General features: G+C 49.6%; 2 protein-coding genes across 5 annotated transcripts in view; one reads left to right on the top strand and one right to left on the bottom strand.

Annotated features, from left to right (window-relative positions):
* Positions 1–6,318: 6,318 nt before the first annotated feature.
* On the top strand, positions 6,319–14,819 carry GSG1 (germ cell associated 1). 3 transcript variants are annotated; one of them, XM_031444065.2, is made up of 6 exons: positions 6,319–6,449; positions 9,211–9,529; positions 10,721–10,768; positions 11,575–11,727; positions 12,360–12,471; positions 14,401–14,819. In XM_031444065.2, exons 1-6 carry the CDS (start codon positions 6,441–6,443, stop codon positions 14,744–14,746), a joined length of 987 nt encoding a protein of 328 aa, XP_031299925.2. In that variant the 5' UTR covers positions 6,319–6,440; the 3' UTR covers positions 14,747–14,819. The 3 variants fall into 3 exon arrangements, with proteins under 3 accessions (XP_031299925.2, XP_031299924.2, XP_064335130.1); XM_031444064.2 differs by having other exon boundaries at positions 10,721–10,891; XM_064479060.1 differs by lacking the exon at positions 12,360–12,471 and having other exon boundaries at positions 10,721–10,891; positions 14,401–14,657.
* A 713-nt stretch (positions 14,820–15,532) lies between these two features.
* The window catches only part of FAM234B (family with sequence similarity 234 member B), a 29,853-nt gene continuing 27,019 nt past the window's right edge, over positions 15,533–18,366 (bottom strand). For both annotated transcript variants that reach the window (XM_064479059.1, XM_031444066.2), the window contains exon 13: positions 15,533–18,016. In XM_064479059.1, coding sequence (XP_064335129.1) covers positions 18,011–18,016 — 6 coding nt within the window. In that variant the 3' untranslated portion in view covers positions 15,533–18,010. The remainder of the gene's footprint in view (positions 18,017–18,366) is intronic.

Raw genomic sequence — 18,366 nt, 5'->3', positions numbered from 1 at the left:
GTTGGGAACTATCAACTTTCAGCTCAAAGGGTTACTTAAAAAAAAAATCAAATATTGTTCATTCTATATCTTGCCTTTGACAGGAGGGAAAAGTGAAGCTTTACAACTAGCCAGAGAAATCACACACACACACAGAGCAACGTGGTGCGCTGTTCAGTGGCTGGACATTAGGGATTACAGAAGGAACAATAAGACAGGTTCTCAGAAAGGGACACTTCTGGGGCTACAGAGAAAAGCTGGTGGTTCTGAAGAGCCCCCAAGAGCATGGGCTCAGCCTGCTTCCCTAGTTCAGAAGCTGCCCAAAGGAAACAGATCATAAATAGGAGGACCTTGAGTAGTGGGTAGGGATACGTCAGGAAGGGCAGCCACAATTACATCTCTTTTAAGTACTGGTTTATGAGGAGTGATACAGAGGAAATGCGGGAGAGTCCGTTTACCAGTATATCCCCGTGAAGTGCGCTTCCGCGACCGGGCCTGCAGTCTGTGCGATGGTTAAGGTGACCCTGCCTCCCCTTTACTGGCCATGACTCAGGAGGTTCCCAATACTGACCCCACGTTTACGAGCCTGGTGACCCTGAGCAAGTCAGACACTGGGATCTGATTCCTCCCGGCGGGAGCGGGAGCGCAGCGGCCGCCCCTCCTTCGGGCTGCCGGCGGGGATTAAGGTCTGTGGAGAGAATGGCGAGCTGTCGGGGACTCGTGCGGGTTCGTTCCCCTTCCTCTCCCGGTTCACGCCACCCCTATTCGATCTTCACAGCAGAACCGTGAGGGACAAACGCTTTCTAATGCGCCTCTGAGAAAACAGTCGCTCGGGGAGGTTAGGGAACTTGGCCAAAATCTTTTAGTCCCGTCGTGGGTGGAGTAGTGACGAGCCCCCCGACCTGCTGAGGGCTCGTCGCCCCGAAGTTTCGCCTCTAAGACCCATGAAATGAGGCAAAGGCACGGCCTTACGTCAGAGCAGGAGCCGGGGACCCGTACCTTCATGGGGGGCGGGGAAACGCCGGGCGCCCCGGCGCCCCGCACCGCCCGACCCTCGGCCCACCGGCCCGGGGATGAGGAATTTGTGGGATAGACGGGGTCTCCGAAGTCCCTCCGTCCAGCCTGGCTGGGGCCACGGCCCGGGGCGCCCCGCCATCCCCACCTGGGGGGGCCCCCGACACGCCGTTCCCGCCCCAACTGGAAGACGGGGCAGCACAAGGGCTCCAGCCCCGGCCCCACCCACTGGGGACGTCCTGGCGCTCGGCCGCTGGGCGGGGCGTCGCCAAACAATTCAAAACACGCTCCGACGCGTCGCCATGGCAAGGCGCGCCCGCTGCTAGGCGACCGGGCGCCGTAGTAAACCGCCGGCTGGAGTGTTACTCGCGCAGCGAGGGGGGCCGCGGGGGGGCCGCGTGGACTCACTGCGCTCGGGCTCCGCTGGCAGGACTGGAACGGACGAAGGGGGCGCACGCGGGATAGAAACGGCCCAGCTCCGCCCACCAGCCCGCCTGCCCGCGGCCCTAAGGCCCCTCTAGAGGCCACTTCTGTAGGCCCCGGCCCGCCGGTCGGTTACCGAGAGTCCTCACCCACCCCTAGTCCCGGGGCGAGGGCTCCGTCACCCCCGCGTGAGCGATTGCCCCACAGGATGTGCAGATGTGGCTGTCCCCTCTGATTCACTCCAGCTGCTTGGGGCATGGAAGAAAGGCGGCTTCCTCTCCTGGAAATGACTGCATTAGCAAAAGCCCTCAAACAATTCCATTAAAAAGCGGAAAGGGAAAAGCCACAGAGAGGAGAGGTCCCCAAATTCTTTTCTTTGGTCCTTCCCACTGCGCAGAAGTAGGACTGTTCCCAGAACTCCAGAACTTGAGACCCATGTTAGGAAGACAAGAGTCATTTCTATTCTGTGAGCATCTGGGGTCATGTGAACGAAAAACATGGTTACATGTGAAATTAAACTGAAGCCAGGAAATCCCAGAGCTCAGTGTTCTATAGTGGTAATGTTTGGACACTCAGCACGGTCATTTTAGAGCTGAGGGGCAGATGTCAAAGTAGCCTATGTGAAGCTTGGTTATCTTCATTAGTGAATGAGTCAAATGTGGAGCATTGCAGTAAAAATTGAAATTAAAGCTGCAAAATCTTGAATGGTTCAAGATATGTCAACCAAAAGGGCTCGAGCCAGTAGGGGACCACAGAGCTTGGGAAAGGACATAACATTTCCAATCTGTCACTGGCTTGTGAGCAATCTTATTGTACCCTGGTCTCTGTGAACTGAAGATAATCCTCGTTCATGAGATCATTGCTGTTTTCTGGGCTTTGCTCGTCAAACAGCAGGAATGTTTCCACAGGTGGGAGGAAATGTATTGGCAGAGAATCTGTTTGATGGAACTCGGTACATCTGTGCAAAAAGGCGTAGGGTGGGTATGTAGACCTACAGACCCTCTTTTTAGTTTCTCACTGCCTTTACGTATGTGAATTAGGAGGACTGTATCTCCTTTACAGTTGAAGGCTATTTAGAGACTTTTCTTCCTTCACATCTTATCTTCACCCATAGGCTTCCTAATTGTATTCATGAGCCTGGTTTCCATCACAGACTTCATTCATTCATTCCATTCATTCTTTCATGGATGATAGGCCAGGCTAGGCTCTGAGGATCAACAATGAATAAAACACAGTTGCTACTGTATCTAGACACTTGAAGTCAAGAGAGCACAACAACCAGGTTAAACCATGTGATGAGTTACATGAGAGAGACATAGTAGAACTTGCAGGAATGGAGAACAGGGCGGTGTGGATCAGAGCCAGTGACAACCGAAGCATTTCCACTCCATTCCAGCCTTTTGTCTACTAAGTAACAGAGAGGAGTTAGTTAATCCAGCCGGGGTCAGAAATCTGACTCCTGGGAGAAGGACAGAGATACTGCTATCAGGGAGGGCAAACAAACCTTTCTTGGGAGAAGATGACAGAAAAGATACATGAAAAAACCCCACTGGATTTCGTAGCCCTGGGCGTGGACCTGAGGGAAGTGGTATGCCGCAGTCTTCTCTGGCTCCACATCTCAGCCTTCCTACCCACTGTTGTAATCACCTCTAATCTACAGGGTAGTCATGAAACAAATGGAATTCCTATTTACAAAGTATGTGTGGGTGTCTGAACTCAGTTTCTCTTTATTCATACCTGGTAAGTGTGGTTTTGTACAGTGCAGAGCGGTGGGACTGAGGACTTCAGCAAGTATAAGTTAGTCCCAGCCCTTGGCTCTGTGATGTCATAAGTGTTGCTTCCTGTGGGGGACATCCAGCCCAACACACCAAAGTTAAGTATTGCTTTGAGATGTGGAATCTTCCCGTCTGTGTTGAATCATGAGCTTCAGAGCCTAACCAAATTATATTTATGTGGCATTGACTAGCAATTACTTTTTCTGTTCTAAGAGAGGAAAGAGAAGAAAAAAAAATTAACATGTCCAAATTACAATGAAAGGAAGTGAGTGGGATGCTGGGTTCCCAATTTTTGTGGCCAGGCAGAGAAACTCATGTTTTATCAAAAAGAGGAAATTAGACATTGTGGCCCAGGGTCCTTAGGGAGGGGAGGGGAGCGAGGGGGGTCTCAAAACTGATCACAGTGAGGAGCCAGCCAGCCAAGCATGCATACCAAATGCTCAGCATCTTAAGGGGTAGATACAGGCTTTGGGAAAGCCTGAAAGAATATAATGCGGAGGCCCTCTTTCAGAAAGATAATATAAAGTGACAAGTACAAATTAGGTAACAGGGACTTGGAAGGGGCCAGAGTAAGTAGGGGACAAATTCACTCTAAGTCCACTTCTAGGCCTGCTCATACAGCCCAACTGAGACTTTGCCCTTCCTATCCTTTGCCCGGAGAAGGCATATTTCGGGCCATTCAGGCATAGGGGGCGCGGTTTATAAGCACAGGCCATAAAAACCAAAGGCAGAGGACGGTGCCAAACAGTGACTCAGGCGGGATGTGAGAAGTGTCTCCAAGTATTTGAAGGGTGGAAGCGGAGAGAAGGGAAAAGAATTGTTCACTGTTCTGGGGTGGAAAGGGAATGAGGAGGATACGATGAAGTCCTGAAAAATGTGCACGGAACTCATCAGGAAACACTGGCTAACTATTTTCGGGTACTGTGGAGTTGTATTTCCCATGGGAAGTATTTGGGGATCGATTGAGTCACTGAAAACTAAAACTGGCCACAAAATATGTGCCACAGGAAACAATCTTACAAGATGTCCTCAAGGGAAAAGCTGGATGGCCCCAGAGTTCACTCTGAGCCCTGAATTCCATCAGGCTGACGCAGGTCGGTTCTATAGATGAGTGTGTGGGGCAGAGGCCGAGGGAAGGAGAAAGCGCTCCATCATGCAGGGCGGAGTAGCCACCTCCACCCACCTTTGCTGACCGATGGGGGAAGCCTGTGGCTGAAGAGGAAACATATGACAAGATAGTGCCACCTAGCGTTGAGATGAAGACTGCAGCCTCGAAACCGACAGCCAATTCAAAGGCGAAGAGTGACCGCAAAATTCCTTCTTTCTCCCAAAGGAGAGGGAATTCTGTCACCATGAATACAGGATTGTTTGGGTGATACAGAAATCACACCTTAAATGAATCACTATTCTGTACACCAGAAATTTACACAACATTGTAAATCGACTAACTTCAAATATATATATCCTTAAAAAAAAAAAGTCAAGCCTGGACATAAACCACACGTGTCAAATGTGCTGTTAAGAGGAGAGAACATACTGGGTGAGAGAAGCAAGATACAAAGAGACTCATTTGGCTGGAATGTGGACTAATTCATCTGGTCTGAGGGGCCCTGCCTTTGATTCCCTAAATCAGCTGCACAAATGCAAGCAGAAGACCACGACTTGGTTGGTGGGAAATCTGGAAAAGGTTGGGGAAGGCCAGGGCAGGCTAGAGAGGCTTCCATTCAAAGTAAGCCAGAGGGAGTCAAACAGGTGTTACTTTATGGTATGTTAATTCCCTGGCTCTATATTTCTCGGTCCATTCAGCTTTTTACTTGTTGCTAGGGCGGAGTGGCAATTTCCAAGTGACTTACACGCAGAACCAGAAGCCAAAAGTCTCTCCCTGGGTGTATGCTAAACGCTTTCTAAAATTACAGATTCCTGCCCCCAACTCCCACCCCAGAACTACTATGGCAGCTCAGGATGGAGCCCAGGAATCTGCACATCTTCCAAAGCTGCAGAGATTGTTCTCCTGCTCAATCAGATTTTTGAACTACAGCTCTCAAATAAAGGAGAGGTCTCTGAGGACTTTACAATCTAGACAAATAATTAGAATGGAATATAGAACACGTCGCGAGGTATGGTGTGACAAGGACAGGGAGGAGGGAACTGTTCTTAGGGAGAAAAAGAAACATTTCCTAAGAAAAGAGACTGAAGGCATTCCGGGAAGCAGGAAGAGCAGCTGCGGAGGATGAGGTCCACAGGTGTTCAGGGAATCAAAACAGCTGCAGAATTGTCTCCCTCCTCGTCATCCCAATTAATTGGTACAATTTTTGAGAACAGAAAGCACAATTTGTACTTCTAGGGGACTGGAGGCAAGAAAACATGCAATCAAACCCTTGTTGATTTGCCAGATTAGGGTTTGTTTTTCTTTTTAAGTTTTAGAAATGCTTTTTAAAAAATTATTATATTATTTTTTAATAGAGGTATTGGGGATTGTGCATGCTAAGCATCCACTCTACCACTGAGATATGCCCTCCCTACCTAGAAATGCTTTTTTAAAAACAAAATTTTTATTCCGAAGATTGGGAGAGAAATGGTATATCGCCATAGCACTGCTGACCCCGGGATTTATTTCCCTGATCCTCCTCCATCCGCATTCTCACCCTCATCCCTACCTAACACTCTCTGATGGCCTCAGGACATTGTCATCATCCTTACTCATGACACTAACTAGAGGGTGGAGACCGCCCATGGCACCAGGAAGCCTTTTCACATCCATGGCTTTCTGAGGCCTGGACATTGCAGATTAAAGAGTTTATTAAAGGGAATGAGACCATTTGGAGCAATGGTGACTGTAATATTTCGCCTGCTGTAAAATCAAGCCCAGTCCATTCTCACCAGTTACCTAGGAAATGGCAGTGAGATGGAAATGAAATCATCAGGTACTTTCTAAAGAAACTTCCCTCTGCATATGCAGGTCCTTGCTTCTTTGTGCTTAATCCCAGATCCCCACTGGCAAGTGCTCCAGTGTAATCTTCCAAAACAGCTGGGCCATGACTGCGCTGTGAATTATTAAATGCCCAAGTTCCCTGCAAGGCAGCATTTAATCATGAGGCACTCCAAAAAATACAAGATAGAAGGGGAGGGGTGGAAGGGAGGGAGAAGGGTGGAAAGGCAGTTTTCCTTCTTTCAACATTGAACCAAAGGGATTTGAGGCGCAGATGCCAACGGCAGTCCTCCCAGACAAGACGCTGCAAGACGCTGACCATGGCCAAGGTAACTGGCTTCCCTCTCTTATTGCTCAGAACATACAGTCCGCAGCTATTGTGCACCTGATTCTTTTAGGAGCTGGGCTAATCTCATTGATGCGTTGTCCTTGCTAGCCTACGTTAATTCTGAGTTTTTCGGTTAACCTATGTTGATGGACAAATTACAGACATTTCGGCACCTATGGACTTCCTAGTGACCTGAGCCTGTGTCAGGGAAGCCACACTCTGTCCGTTTTCTAGACGGTAGAGTCACATTGGCTTGGGGCTTGTCAGCACGTGCAAAAATAGAGCTTTTCTTGTGGCTGCTACTTCTTTGTGATCACCTCCAGGAAACCATTGCCAGATTAGATTGTTCTTCAATTCAGGAAGTACCTGAATCCTGGGGAGAAAAGGCATTTTGGGGGGGAGGAGTAATACATGTGCGGAAGGGCTCGGCACTGTGGGTGTTGGAGGCAGTTCTTGAAAAGGCTCTTGAATGAATTCTCATTCAATTATCAAGATGATTCTTTTCTTTAAAATAATTTTTATAGTGTTTTAATTTTTTTAATGGAAATACTGGGGATTGAACCCAGGACCTCCCGCATGCTAAGCATGTGCTCTATCACTGAGCTATCCCCACGGCCCTCAAGATGAGTCTTGAATGAGTTTCCTGAGATCTGTCCTTAGTGGACGCTCCTTCTGGAAATAGCCTCTGTGCCTCATTCCAAGCTCCTTTTCATTCTTGGCTTCTCAAATCACCTCTTCAACTGGTTATCACCTTAGGGCTGCTACAAAGTGGCTGTGCCATGGTGTGGGAGTTCATTATTCTTATTTCTGAGTAACCTGAAGAATAACTTACACATACGTCTAACTTGAAATGGCTTGAGGGCGACCCTGACATGATGTGATAGTAGACAAATTTCCAAGTCATATGTGATCGAAAAAAAAAGTTGCTGGAAATGTAGAATTGCCTAAATCCTTAGTTCAATCTTTGTGCAGAATGATTGATGAAGATATTTTACCCACAAGTCCATTTCCTATTCAAGCAATGGATATAAAAATAAAGGATAACTAACTCACAGAACAGAACAATGACAAAAACCAATAGGATTTTCATAACTAAAAACAGGATGAAAACATTCTTTTTGCAGGGGAAGGGGCAACATATGACTTCCATATCTGGCAATAGATAGATGCTTCCAGATAGATGCCTTGGCTTTTGCATCCTTACTGAGGTCACCCAGAGTCTTACATGAACTGACAATTCTTGGTGGTCTTAATTTGTTGAAGGCTTAAAAAAAAATCATGTTAGCAAATTGCTTTTCAGAAGCTGCTTTATCATATGTTTTGTTTATTGGCGTCTATATACATATGAATCTGCTATTTTTTTTTTATTGCCATTAAAAAAAAAAAAAAACCCTGCACTTTGTCTGTGGTATGCATTGTTTTAGTCCCTGGAAATTCTGAAGAACAAACCATTATGTTTCTAAGATAAAGTCCCTATTTAATGTGGAGAACGTTAAGCTGGGGATGATGAGAGAGGCAGATTTATGGGCCTGCCTCATTTAGCTATGGTCTTATTTCCATCTCTTAAGCTAAGCAGATTTGGGTCTGATTAATTCTGATACAAGGGATCCCCTGGAAGGCTCAAGATGTTTTACTTTAAGAAGTGTCTGTCAGCAACTGATTGCGGGCTGCTTCTTCGTTCAGTGTCTATTAATGTAATGGCACAAACTGCTCCGTAATGCACAGCATGAGACCTGTCAGATTTCTTTATTTTTCCAAATCAGATTAAATCTGGCTCCAAGCCACCACTCACCGAAGTCGAAACATCCAATATTGAACATTTTCAGCTTGCCCTCCTCTTGTCTTAGGCTAAAAATGATGAGGTCAGGAGCTGCAGCCAGAGCCACACCGGTCACGTTCATCTGCTGCCACACACTGTGTCCCCCCTCCTCCTCCCCCAGGAGTCAGGCATTGCTGCTGCATCAGGCTCTGGGGCCACCCCTCCAGGTTCCCTCTCAACCTGCCAAGGGCACCCTCCCTGTGACTCCATGACCACAGCACTCGGTGTCCAGGCCCCATGGGCACAATGCAGCCTCCTCATATTTTAGATTCTATCATCTCAGGGGCAGGGAATGAAAGCTGGACCAGATGGTCACCTCTCTTAGAACCCACAGCTCCACCTCCTCTCCAAGGGCTGCAGCATCCCTGCACCCCAGTTGGTCCACTGCCCTCTTGTATCCTCAAGGCCCCAGTTACTCTATCTGCTCCACCCAGGGTGACCCACTTAACATTCGTTGATAGGATATATTCCCCTTCACTCCTCTCTGAAGAATGCAGAGAGGCGGACACCAAATCTTTACATTGTTCCAGTAACAAATACCTCCGTACGTCAGTACTGCTACCTTCCAATGAAGAAAAAAGCAAAAACTACCAGCAGGAGCATTTGGAATGCTCCCAATTCTTCTTCTCAACCAGATCCAGACTAGCTCAGTGGCTTACTAACATTCCGACTGAGGTTATTATCTGATGCTTATCAAGATTATCCTCGATAAGCGTTTTAATGTAATAAGGTCCAGCTTAAATCAACATCATCGCTGAGGTGCCTATTCTGGGCCACTCCTGGAGCCGAGCTTCCCCACGGCTACTTGGAGAAAACTCCGAGGGCTGGTTGTGCTCATCACGTTGGAGGAAAGTGGCCCAGAGCTTAGGGGCTCGTGGAAGGGCGTCGGGATCTCCGAGGAGGCTCCGAATTCAGGCACTCTGCTTGTGTTTGTCTGTTACAGATGGAACTCCCGAAGGGCTTCTCTGACCAACGGACATGCCTATCTGCCCTCCTCAGCGTGCTATCACTCAGCCTCTCCACAGCATCCCTGCTCAGCAACTACTGGTTTGTGGGCACACAGAAGGTGCCCAAGCCCCTGTGCGGGAAAGGTCTGGCAGCCAAGTGCTTTGACATGCCACTGCCCTTGGATGGGGGCAGCACCAACTCATCACCCCAGGAGGTGGTGCAATACAGCTGGGAGGCTGGGGATGACCGCTTCACCTTCCATGCCTTCCGCAGCGGCATGTGGCTATCCTGTGAGGAAACTGTGGAAGAACCAGGTAACCGCCTCACCCCAGATGCCTGATTTCTTACCCCCACCCCCAACCCCCTGCCCTTGGGATCTCATGTAGGCAAAAAAACATAGTGGGACGTGTATAGCCCTCACTGTCACCCCCTGGACCTCACCCCAGCCTCAGCATCCCCGTCCCCCTGCACTGTGTCCCTTCCCCATCAGACTCCCTCGTAATAAGGTCCAAAGTCCATCTGACATTTCACCTCCTGATCGTCTAATAGACTCTCTGGTTTAAAATAGCATTACCCTGAAAGGGTTTCATTTAGACTTCTAACAGGACTTTCCATTCCCGCTAGCTCAAGTTGCCGTTTAGAGACAAAGCAAGGAGAATTTTATAGAAAAAGCCTGGGCTTTGCCCAGCTGTGACCTTATAGGAACAACTTCATTCCTTCGGGCTTCGATTTTCTCATTTGCTAGAGGAAAGGATCAGAGTAGATCGTCTTTAAAGCCCCCAAAAGGGTTTTCTCTTTCTGAATATTATTGTTACCATTGAAAATGTAGAGAGCTCAGAGGGGACAACTAGGTGGTGGAAGTTCGCCCTGGAGGAGCTGCAGACAGACCCTCCCAGGTCCGCGGCCGCTCACAAAGCGGACACTGTGTGAGCACATCAGCTCAGGGTCGTCCTTGAGCAGGGGGTGGTCGGGCTGAGGACACCTCCTCCTCCCTGCTCAGAGCATTCAAAGATCCCCTGGTCATGAAGTTTCTCTAAAGCCCAGAAACACGTACAATTTGCAACCTGCTGCTTCTCCCGATTTGGGCTAAAGAGATGAGAGAGGATTATAAATTCGAGTGTATTTACATTTTTAAGTCATTATCATGCAACTTAGCACTGCTTCAACTCCAGACCCAGAAGCAATTCAGAACCACTTGGGCCAGTGGTACAGCAGCCGCCAAAGGTGCTGGTGAATGCTAGGGACATCCCCAGGTGTAACTCTCAGGGAAATGTCCTCTTCATCATCAGGACCTGAGAGAGAAATTCATCTTGGTTGACTTTTGCCATTTTGTTCATCCATCCACGCATTCTTCCCTGCTTGCGAAGAGACATGGGTCGCCGGCCTCCCATCTGCTGGGCAGGCCTGGGTGGGGCAGATGGAGAGGCACCTGCGATGGGATCTGGGGAGGTCTTCATCCTTCATCCCAAGTAGCACCTCGTGACCTTGCTCTTTGTCTGTTTCAGGGGAGAGGTGTCGAAGCTTCCTTGAACTCACACCACCAACCGAGAGAGGTGAGAAAGGACTACTGGAATTTGCCACGTTGCAAGGCTCACGTCACCCCACTCTCCGATTTGGAGGGAAGCGGTTGATGGAGAAGGCTTTCCTCTCCCATCCTCCCTTGGGGCTTGTGGCAAGTATGTGGGTTTGATAACAAATTTAGTTGCCATTGAGTTGGGATCTAAACTGTACTGGGATCTCCTGCTTTCCTCTTCTTCTGAGCCTCACAGAGGGACACAGACTCCTTCTAGGCTGACTCTCACTCATACTCAGGGATGCAAAAAAGGAACTGCGGGAACAAATAACGTTCACAAACAGAAATCCACCAACAGCTCCAACCTTGTCCTGTTGCTAAGTAACCCTGGGAAAAGCTCGGGTTTTTCCTTTTTTCTTCCCCCTCAATAATTTTTTTGGTAACATAGAAGGAAGGGAGTCAAGGAGAGCGGGGAGGGAAGGACGGAGAAAGAAAAGAAAATAGATTGTTTCAAAATTCAATTAAAAAAAAAAAAGCAAAAATGACAAATAACAAAGTGATGTTCCCTGCAAGATTGTGTGAACATTGGATGATTTCTTCTCCAATCTCCCTAAGAGTATTCACAGGCAATCACGTGCCTTGACTACATCTCCGGGTGCTGGGCAGAGTGAGAGCTGTGGGGTGATAGCCAAGAGCCCCAGTTCAAGGGCTGTCCCAGCTGCTTTCCCTTTGTCTTCTCCTCTGGTGCTACGAGGCTCTCCACTTTTCACGGGCATCATCTGTTCACTGCTGGTTCAGTCATCTAACTGTCAGGGTAAGGGTTCATCTTCCTCTGGTTTCCGACAGAGATCCTCTGGTTATCACTGGGAGCCCAGTTCGCCTACATCGGACTTGAACTCATCAGCTTCCTCCTGCTACTGACGGACTTGCTATTCACGGGGAACCCGGGCTGCGGGCTCAAGCTGAGCGCCTTTGCAGCTGTATCCTCTGTCTTGTCAGGTGAGCATCTCCAGGGCTGGACGAGGGGTGTCCTCTGCTGCCTTTGAAGCACGAGCCACGAGGCTGGAGTCTCTGTCCTAAAGGGAGGAAGGAGGAGCCCAAAGAAGGGCACCAGGAGATACATCACAGGTGTCGTCTGTTTTAAATGGAAATAACCTGTGAGATTTTATATTCGATCATCACAGACCTTGCAAACTGATTTCTCTCTAGGTTCTTTTTATTTGCAAGTTTTCTCATTACAGTTTGGTTTTACTTTTTGGTCATGATGTACACACAGCTTCTGCAGACTCTGGTGGATAAACTGAGAGATGCACGTAGACGCTGAAGGTCATGTTAGGGGTGTGAGTGGGAACAAGGAAAGCGAGCAGGAGCCCTGGGTGCAGCACTGACTCAGACACTTTCCCACAGCTTGCAACCTAATGTCTGGGGAACCCATTGCAAACCCACCTTCAGGGAGAAGCCCCCCCATTGCAGAGTTGTCCCCCTGGAGATGTGGGGTCATATGGGTAGTGGAACATCTTGACATATGTTGTACCTGATGCCAACTGAGAAGGTTGCTCCAAGATCATTTTCCCTGTAGATGCCACTGCCAGCCTTTCTCTAAGGATGCTGCCTTCCTGTTTCCTTTGTAGGCCTCCTGGGGATGGTGGGCCATATGATGTACTCACAAGTCTTCCAGGCAACAGCCAATTTGGGTCCAGAAGACTGGAGGCCCCATGCTTGGAAGTATGGCTGGGCCTTCTAGTAAGTGCTCACCATCTCCTCAGCTTTTCTCCCCTTTCCCAATCCACCTTCATGCAACTGTCTACCTGCAACAGGATGCTTGCTCTGTGTCCTTGTGCCTTCTCTTCCTCCCTCATCCTAGAAGCCTGTCAGCCACACAGAGGGCAGGACCATCAGGCCACACCCATTCTTTCCCCACCTTCTGAGGAGGTAGAGTGGATTCCTCTGGCTTCTTTTGTGAGGGCTTTGTGCAGCGTTTCTGCTGATAAAGCCCAAACCGCTTCTCCACCTGATATGTGTGCTGCCCTTGGGAAATGATTTTGTCTGGCTTATGGAAGTGATGCTCTCCATTTTATAGATTTTATGTTCCCAGGTATTGGGAGGCAGAGAAATGAAGAATGAGCCTTGAAATGTGGATTGAATTCCATTCCTGGGAATGGCTCACTCCTCCTGTAACAAAGAGTAACTTCTTCCTTCCTCCATTCTCACTCCACCAGACTGTGTTAGAAATGAAACTTACTTCCCCTCCTGGTCCTTCATGAACCCTTAAAGAACCGGGGGGTCAGTTAGTTTCAATTTCTTATAGAAAGAGGGAAGCAGCAACCGTGACACACACTCAAGGAAAACATCTTAGTCTGAGTTCCTCACCTTCTCCCCTGGGGAACACCCCGTGCACGGCACAGAGGCTGATGTGGACTTCCAAGAGCTGTCTGGGCTAAGTGCCGAGCACCTTGCAAGCTGGGAAGACAGCCCTGGGCTCGAGCTTCCGGGCTGAAGAGGCAATCGGAAACCTACAATACGTCTGGCACGAGATCCCATCTCCTTTTCTCATGGTGTAAGATGTGCTGTTTGATTCAGGGGTCTTGGATCACTCCACCAGCCACCACATCAGTTCGTCTCATTTTCCAGACCCATTCTTTCCTACCCTTTGTCCATTTTCAAGCCATTCGTGGCATTACAACTGCAGGGCTCAGACTTCAGCACTCCCATCAGAGGCATCCTGGCTGTCAGAGGCAGCAGACGGGAACACGCAGCAGCAGCTCGCGGCCTTGACCATCATTGGCCTCGTGAAATCCCTCCCCGACCTCCACAGCTCCTGGTCTCCCAGGCTTCCCGCAATCGTGGGAGACTTAGGGGGTTGACCTTCCAAGCTTTTAGGAGTGTGACTGATACAGTTGCCTGGTGACTTGTTTTCCTTTGTTGAATCCATCCAACTTCTTTTCATCTCCAGCATCTCTTCCATCCTTTATAAACCCCCTTGAGCCAAGAACCACATTGTTTCCATGTGCAAATTCCATTAGCACAACCAATAATAATACCTCCAGGTGTGTAGTAAAGGTTTTCTGAATGACCTTCAACCTTGTAGACCCTAAGACTGCTAAGCTCAAAACAAAGGAAGATGGAAGAGGCATCTGAGTGGAGCGAAATCTTTGGCAGGGAGGGGGTGTGTGTGTGGCCAGGGAAGCAGGGAGGCAGTGCACTGGGCTATGTCCACTGTGTACAATGGAGCTACGGGTCTGTGGAACCTTGGAGATTATGTGAGGGTTAGGGTAAGGGTAACTGCAGCTTCGGAAACAAGTAGCCGAAAAAACTGTATACACACATGTACACACACACACACACGCACAAAATAGGCACACCAGGTATAAAAGAACAAGGCACAACTACAATTCAGTGAAAACGAAGCTGTTCAATGCCTAGTCTGGCCTGAACATTCTATGAGTCCTTGTCTTTTACTACAAAACATTCAGAACTTGCCCTAAGACAGACCAAATGAGGTCTTCTTGCCCGCAGCTCTCTACCTGCAACGTGGTGGAAGGCAGTGCCCTCGGGTCCCCAAATCCCTAAGAGGCATCAGCCTAGTTGATGAGTAGGAAGGAATCAGTGTTTTTCTTTCAAACCCCTAAGAATGTCAGTCTCACTTTCCATCGTCTGTCTGTCTGTCCCTAGCACAGCCTGGGTTTCCTTCACCTGCTGCATGGCATCAGCAGTCACCACCTTCAACACCTACACCAGGCTGGTGCTGGAGTTCAAGTGCAAGCACAGTAAAAGCTTCAAGGGCCCCCAGCACTGCCTGCCGCACCACCACCAGTGCTTCCTGCAGCAGCCGGCGGGCGCAGCCCAGCCGGGGGGCCCTGTGACCGGCTGCCCCCCGCACCACCCCCAGCCCATCCGCTCCGTCTCCGAGGGAGTTGACTTCTACTCAGAGCTACGCGACACAGGATTTCAACCGGGGACAAGCCGGGGGCCCGGGGAAGAGGCGGCAAGGGCATCTGTCAAGGAAGAACCGTGTTAGGAGTCAGTGGGCTGGGAGAGCAGGCTGAGCCCTACCTTACATGCTGCTTTGGTATCAATACATGCTTAAGCCAAAGGCTGTTTATGGAGTGTGGTTTTCAGAGGTTAAGAACCAGGGTATTTAAGCCTGAGGCCGAGGGGTCATGCCCCTGGGTGCTGGGCATCCTCGCTCCCTTTTCTGTCACAGCTTGGTCCTCGCCACCCGCCACCTCTCACTCGGGCAGAAGTCCCTTCTCGCCTTTACTGGTTGTTTGTTCTGTGCTGGGTTCTGAGAGGTAAAAGACGAGTGAGATACAGTTCCTGCCCTTTAGGGGCCGATCAACCTGGTCATCTGTCTGAGGTTTGAAAGAATGGAGGTGGGGAGCTGACGGTGCCTCCACTTCCGTGGCGCACTTGAACCTTCCTGGAAGTCACCCAATGGAAGACGAAAGCACTGCTGGGAGCCTGACATGTAGAACAGGTGTCGTCCACCCCGCCTGCTACGGGGTCCTGCATCCCCACAGTGGTACCCATACGACATTACACTAATTCCATATCGTCCCCGGAGCCATCGGGAGAGCAGTACCCATGAGAAGGGTCCTGCAGCACGCCACCCCCAGAAACGGCCCACTGAGGCCACGCAGACAGGATGACGGTTCCGCAGTGGGAAGCCAAGGGAGGCCTCCCCAGGGAGCAGGCTGCGGCGTACCCTCCTCTCTGGACCCCATCCTCTCGCCCTTTCTCTTTTCCATCAGGGGAAACAAGCCATCTTTGATGACTGGAAGAATGAGAATGGCATACAAGTAGGTTCCTATACACGGTGTTTATTTGTTCCGCAACAATTCACATTTTAAATAATGCTTCCTGACAACATACCAGCTGGCTCTCCCCTCATGTGGGCAGTAAGGACAGCGATCCACATTCAAGAGGGTGCGACCACCAGACCACACTAGAAGGGGAGCAGAGACCCTCTGCGGGGTGGGGAGGATGTGGTCCAAGGCAGAGGGTTTGGAAGGGAAGGGAAGAGGAGAGACTGGGAGAAGGAACACCCTTGCCCTTGCACAAGCCATGACTCTAAGCAGTGGTCCTGCTGGCTTTGCTGGCAACCTGGGCAGGGAACGCGGGCAGGAGGGACACTTCCTATCTCACATGTCTGGCTGGGAGGCTGCCTGCAAGGAGAAGGAAGTTTAGAAACGCATTTGACAAGAGACCAGCATATACGCCAATCAGATGAAGATTTCACAGTCTTCGGCCACCATTTACACCCTCTGCATCGGCTGCAAGGAGAGGAAACCTACAGCCTGTGTCCTACGTTTAGCTACAAGAGATTCAAACTTACCACAGTCCAAATAATCTATGTCAGTTTGCAAACACACCACAGAGAATTGAGGGACATTGTTTTTGAGCTTCTCATGTATTTCTGGGACTCACCCAACGTAAATACAGCCCTACCCCAAACAATCCCGCTCAGACCAAATCCTCAGGAAATAGCTTTGCATTTGATGCCTGCCTAAAGGGGCTGGCTTTCCAGAAAGCCTCCACATGGTAGAGAGCCAGGTGGCCCACCCAGGCCGCAGGACCACCGCCCAAGTTTCAGGCATTCATCGATTGTAAGTGAGTCCTCAGAATTCTCTATTAGACCAGATGCCCTTCTACTCAGGCAGATCCTAGACGTGAATCTGGAATCAGTCCCGTGCTCTTGGGTGTCTCCTAACTGCTCCTCCAAGTTCACAATAAGCTGGGCCCACACGTGCCTCCCATAGTGTTGAAACCAAGTTTGCTTTCAGGGGCTTAAGGCAGGGAGGGGTGCCCAGGAACACAGCATGGCCACGCTGCCGGCTGGGCACCAGGCCTGCTTGGAGCGCGGGCTACCAACCTCCCATTACGTCACAATGCCTCCCAGTGACCAATTCACACGTCTCCCTTTAAATTGGGGGTCCCAATTTTCTGGAATCTCTAAATTTTCTGGTATCTATTAACACAAGCTCAAAAGATACAGGCTCGAGTAAAGAGAGACCCCAAGCGCACTCGGGGATGATCTAGCAAAATTATTCGAGAAGAGAAGTGGTTCTCCCCAGGTTCACATGGGACTTTTTTCTGCATTATAAACAATGACCTAGAAGTTTAAAGAAGAACTTGATAAAGCAGCATACTCACATAGGGGAAGGGAGACGTCAGCACTGGAGACAATTCAAAAGGACTTAACCACTTATAAAAGTTACAGTATTTACAGAGCCATTTTCTCAAAATACTCTCCCGCAAAGGCCCTACAAGGGAGGAGGGGAGCAGGGCAGGAGGGCTGCGTGCCGGACCCAAGGAGCCTGAGACAGAAGTCCAGAAACAGCTTTGCTCTCGTTCCAGCAAATCACAATTATCCCTGAATAAAAGAGAGCAAAGTGCGGGGTGGGAAGGAGGACGCCCGACAGGAGAAGATGCTGAGAAAGCAGACTGGAGATGAAGGGGGCCGAGGGTGTCGACCTCAGCCGTTCCTGACTTGAGTTTTCCTCTAAGTTGAGGACGGCATGTACACAAGTGCTGGCAGGATAATCCAGACCACATCGTCACACAGGGACCTTGTCAGAGGTGAGTTGTTTATATTTCTCTTGCTCCCCTTCTGATAGGAATAGGGTTAATTCTTACAGTCACTAAGTACTAGAGACGGAACATGAGGGGACAGGAGACGCAAGGTGAGGATGGCTCACTCCATCCCCCACTGTCAATCTCTCTCACTGCTGCTACGGTCGGGGTGGGGGAAGCCAAGGTACAGGTTGGGGAGAATAGGGGAGAAATGCTGGGGGGCCCTCCAAGTCAGAGGTAGGCTATCTGGGAGTCTCAAGAGGACCAAACCAACCAGATGCGTATCAGACGGACAAGAAACGAGGTCCCTGGAGCTCAGGACATGCTAATCGAGAAAGGATTTCACCACTACACTAAAAAATACACACACAGGGCAAAACGAACCACAAAATGTTCCAAGGAAGAACTTCACTGGAATTTCCCAGCAAGGGTTTATAAATTAGACCGACGAAAAAAAAAAAAAAAACACACTTAATAAGATTCACGTTTCCCCACTATCCACAGGGCGTGCCCGGAGGGAGTTAATGCGGGGATGGGAAAGGCAGGTCAGATGCCCCAGCCAAACGGATCATGCCCTCATCAAAGGACTCCCAGTGTCTTCCAAAGCGGGGCCTGTCACGCAGAGGTGGTGGAGTGAGGTGGCAGGAGTCCTCCTTCTCCCCAAAGAACTGAGTTTACACCAGCTTCTCAAACTGAAGAGTCCGCCAGACTAGATCTAGGGGAAAGGTGCAGGCATCAGTGACTTTCATTTTTTTCTGGGAGAGACGTGGAGGAGCCCTAGAGGTCAGACCACCCCTCTATTTTCCTGTCCTTTTTTGGTCCAGCCTCAGCAGTTCGTAAGTGTCCCTCCAGAAAGGCCCAGAGACTCTTTTCCATGATAAGCTCTTGAACAGTGAACTTAACCAGAGTACTGGGGGTGGGGGGAGGTTGCATTTTGAGTAAGATAATTCTTCACGGTATGTAACTCCCACAAGTCCTGCACGAGGCCGGCATCACCGTCCCCCACCCAGAAAAGACCAGGAGGAACAATAAAAGCCATGACCCCAACTTCCAAATGTCCCCAGA

This window comes from Camelus dromedarius, chromosome 25, assembly GCF_036321535.1.
Source record: "Camelus dromedarius isolate mCamDro1 chromosome 25, mCamDro1.pat, whole genome shotgun sequence".
Classification (NCBI taxonomy): Eukaryota; Metazoa; Chordata; class Mammalia; order Artiodactyla; family Camelidae; genus Camelus; species Camelus dromedarius.
Note: the sequence above shows the minus strand (reverse complement) of the source record. Positions and strands in the feature narration are given on the sequence as shown.